The sequence below is a fragment of the Penaeus monodon genome, chromosome 32 (genome assembly GCF_015228065.2).
Source record: "Penaeus monodon isolate SGIC_2016 chromosome 32, NSTDA_Pmon_1, whole genome shotgun sequence".
NCBI lineage: Eukaryota > Metazoa > Arthropoda > Malacostraca > Decapoda > Penaeidae > Penaeus > Penaeus monodon.
In genome coordinates this window covers 4,083,030-4,087,154 of record NC_051417.1, presented here as the reverse complement: position 1 = coordinate 4,087,154, position 4,125 = coordinate 4,083,030, and the positions used below count along the sequence as shown (strand labels likewise).

The 4,125-nt window shown below is 46.7% G+C and overlaps 1 protein-coding gene across 1 annotated transcript in view; it reads left to right on the top strand.

Moving 5' to 3' along the window:
* Positions 1-38: 38 nt before the first annotated feature.
* LOC119593365 overlaps positions 39-4,125 on the top strand; it is a gene marked incomplete in the record, with an annotated part of 6,702 nt that continues 2,615 nt past the window's right edge. Inside the window, 1 exon segment of the mRNA XM_037942295.1 lies at positions 39-4,125. Within this exon segment, the coding sequence (XP_037798223.1) occupies positions 420-4,125 (3,706 nt within the window).

Below are 4,125 nucleotides of genomic sequence, written 5' to 3'. Positions count from 1 at the left end.
ATGTTGTAGCCCGGCTCGTGGAGGAAGACCGTCAGTTGGAGCTGAGGCGCCGGAGCAGCAGCAGCAACGTCCTGAGTCTGACGGCAGCACCCGCTCTGTGCTGTCTCGTTGGAGTCTTCGCTCGGAATTCGTGCTTTTCTTTTCAAACGCCGATGACTGTGTGTGTTGGTGTGTTAAGTGTTGAATGGTACGGAATAGTTGAACGAGAAAGGCACTTGATGGTGATTTACAAGTTATCAGTTCAGATAAATTAGCGTTCTGGGAAGAACTGGCACGTTTGAAATTTAGATAAGAAATGAGGAGCGAGACATACATAGATCAGCATAAGGAAGTAGCATAAGAAAAAAGACCAGAATTAAAAGTCCGATAGCAGCCGCCCAGGATTCTATAGCCTGCCATGTGTCAGTGATTTGGTGACCATGCATAGTGTTTACGCCCCTCTTCAGCAAGGGATCCTTGTGCTCCTATTGGTGTCATCGGGAATATTATGTGCCAGCAGAAGGGACACTGTGTCTGCCTCTAATGCCTTTTCATCCACAACTTCCTCTTCGGAGTACTTGGACACCAGATTCCCTCCCAGGCATTACAGCTTCGATCCCAGACCTAACATTGACCTCAGTGCCCTTGTTCCAGGGGAAGCCGCGTCTACACTCTCCTCCTTAAAAGTTGATGATAATTTTCATGGAGACACACCAACAGAAGACTTCAATAAAGGCATTACTGTTGCTGGGCATCTTGAAGATTCGGCTTCACGTGATGGGATAACTGAGCAGAACGATGGAAGCACGAAAACTCATGAGGATGAGAAGCTAGAAGAAGGTCCCCGAGCAATCGTAGATGTGCAGCGGCAGAGCCTGTCAGGGGTGTCGTACATCATTCACCCAGATAACCTTCCTCCCCCCAGCTATGAGCCGCTTAAAGACCTGCCTCCCCCTTCCCATCCTGTGGCGCAGTGGCGTCCAGACCTTTTTATTAAACTCTGCTGTTCTCCAAGCAATGAAACCATAAGTGATAATGAAAACAGTACAGTGATCGACTTTCATACTGGTCATGCCGAAGTTGGTAACAACACAGATCCAGAAACCAAAGATGTTCAGCAAGTAGATGCTGGTGAAGGAGAACCAGCTGGTAGTTTTGTATTCAGTGATATAGAGACAATCAAGTCTTCCAATGACAGTGAAAAACCTCTTAATACTTCTCAGGATAAACTATTACAGAATTGTAGAGATCTACAAGAGGATTCAGAAAAGTGCAGAGACTCAATTGTTAATGAGGCTGGAGATGTTGATGTGGATGATTTTGCCAGCACAGAAATCCCAGAGAATGATGAAGGTCAACTTGAGCCAACAGCCACTTCTGAGAGGTCTGCTAATAACTTCACCCAGTTAGTAATGGAATTGGGGGCCCTAGGTGACGCAGCAAACAAGCATTTCATGGATGCCTCAAGCAATCATACTCCACGTTATGAAGAGTCAGGGTCCACCACCTATCAAGATATGGCTAACTTTTTGAAAGATATAGCAAACAGTGATGGCTTTCAGAGTGCCTTCCTTGGAGATCTTATAAGCAACTTTGGTAGCCTAGATCAAAATGCCATGAAGCTCATCTACAGTCTTTTAATCCGCCCTCTTGAGGCAGCTCACCAAGGGATTAAGACAGATCGTATGGGGGCTTCCCCAGATACCAAACCAAACAGCCCCAACTATCTACCATCTCCATCAATGACACCAGACTTTTTAATGCTAAATAAGGATAAACTGCCACTACGGGATGAACCAGCTAATGGTTACCATCCATTCTTCTTGTCTCCACCACAGAAGAGCCCAACCATAGGGCCAGCACGTGCTCAGTTACACCCCAGTCCAGCAGTACAGGCAGTAGCATCTGGGTACGGTGATCAGGCATGGCTGCCCACCCGTTCCTTGCCCAGAAAACCATCTGATGGATTGCGAGGGGATGAAAATGTGGATGTGATTACAGCCCCACCATTTCAGAACTTTGAGGTAGTACTGGGTTCTAGCCTTAATCATGATAAGTCAAAATCTCATCCACAGGCCCCACCATCCTCCCAAGGTACATCGCAACATCCCCTGCCATTTGACAAGCTGAGATTGGGGTTGGAGATGCCACCTCCAGATGCCTTGGAGGCCCTTCCCCCTGGGTCTGTGCTCATCCCACCATCATATATCCTTAAGCAGGCCAAACTGCCACAGGTTATCACTAAGAAAGATGGTACACCTGGGCTTGAAATGCCATTCTCAGATTTCCTCCCAAACTTGCCATTTTTTGGCAATGACAAACCACAGAGACTGCAACCTCCAGCCAAGCCTCAGGCTCATGACATTCCACCTAGGCTGCCATCATTTCTCTCATCCTTTTTGTCTGGTGCTCGACCTCATTCCAGACCAGAGAAGGGCTCTCCAGTGAGGCAGAGGCCTTTGAACAGGCATATGTTCCTACCTCGACGTCCTCCAACTGCTCCTCCACCCCCTGTCACCAAGCTCACTCCTCCAGCCACCAGGATTCCCACACGCGCCGTACCAGCAGCTATTGTGACTTCTCTTTCACCAACCTTTACACCACCACCTCCACCAGTATCTTATGTACCTCATAAGCCCATAGACCAAGAAACACCAAATGTTTTGCCAAACTCAGTGAACCCGAGTGGATTGTCAGTGGCAGGACCGATTCCAGTGCCTGTATTTGTTTCTGTACCTCCCAAAAAAGATTCAGTTGCTGCGGCTTCACCTGCACAGTCAAGTGGGCCATCCATACATCACAAGGAATCATCACAGAAAGATCACTTGGACGAATTACACCGCCAGATTGAATCTGCTTCCACAGTTAGCAGTGTGGTGAATGGTGAAGGTGTATCTCAGAGTCCGAAGGATTACACCCTAATATATAAGGAATATGCAGATGCAGCATCTCATGATAACAGTAGTGACACAAACTACCATAATCATGAATACTATGATGAACTTCCTCCAGATTACATCTTAGAATACTATGACTATCAAGACTACTATGACCAACAGCTTGGAAGGGATGGCTTCTTGAAAACTGGGCCATCTAGTGAAGTAGGATTGGGCAATAGTGACTCAGACAGTTTGCACAATCGAGACCCCTCATATGCCTTTTCTAGTTTAAATGAAACCAATGCATCTGATGACCACGCTGGCCTCTATGGCCCATCTGTTCCCTTCCAGCCTGAAATTTCTCCAACTTTGAGTGAGCAGGAACAAAGTGACCTTCAAATGTTGTTGCAGAATCATCAGATGGCAGCAGCACTTGCAGAGGCCAACAGCACTATTCTCAGTGTTAACAGCACACAAATAGGGGTCCCGTCCCCCACAAAAGAGGCAGGCACAGAGTTTATGGATGACCATGACTATTATGATGTTCCCCTTACTAGTCAGAGGGGAAATCCATACCTTGCTCATCCTCCTCAGTCAGAACCATCTTTTCCATCTGCCCCATCCTCACCAGAACCACTTCCTCCAGCTGAGGTACATTTTGGTACCAATGATCTTGCTGTATCACATCTTTGGAACAACATCCAGTTAATCCCACTAGCACCTGAGCTTTTTGATACCCCAGAAACTGCACCTGAGGATAACCTGAATCTGACCTCACTTTTCTATGAAGCTGTGCCTATTTCTCCAACAGAACATCCCAACATGAAGAATGACTTCACTGAGCTTCAGTGGAATAATTTTGATACAAGCATAGATCAAGTCAGTGCAGAAAATGAATTAACACCAGAAGAGGAGATAGAGAATGCTAAGTTCATGGCATATGTATTAATTGGTGCTTGTTGTGGTTTAGCCCTACTCTCTGTGGCAGGTATCATTGTCATTGTCAGATTTAAGAAGACTTGTGGATCCCGTCAGATACGTACACGTACCAGACTCACAGAACAGAATTCAACAGAGGACTCCTCCCGGCTTGATGGTGGCCCAGGAGACACTCTTACTTTAGGGGGTGAGTCGGGACACAAGTTAGGGTCGTGGTTTACTGGACGTCCTGAACATCATCTAGGTTCTGGAAAGCTACGCTCGAACATGACTCTGCCAGATGTTCATGATCTAAAAAGGGAGAAAAACAAGACCGGTAGCACACGTG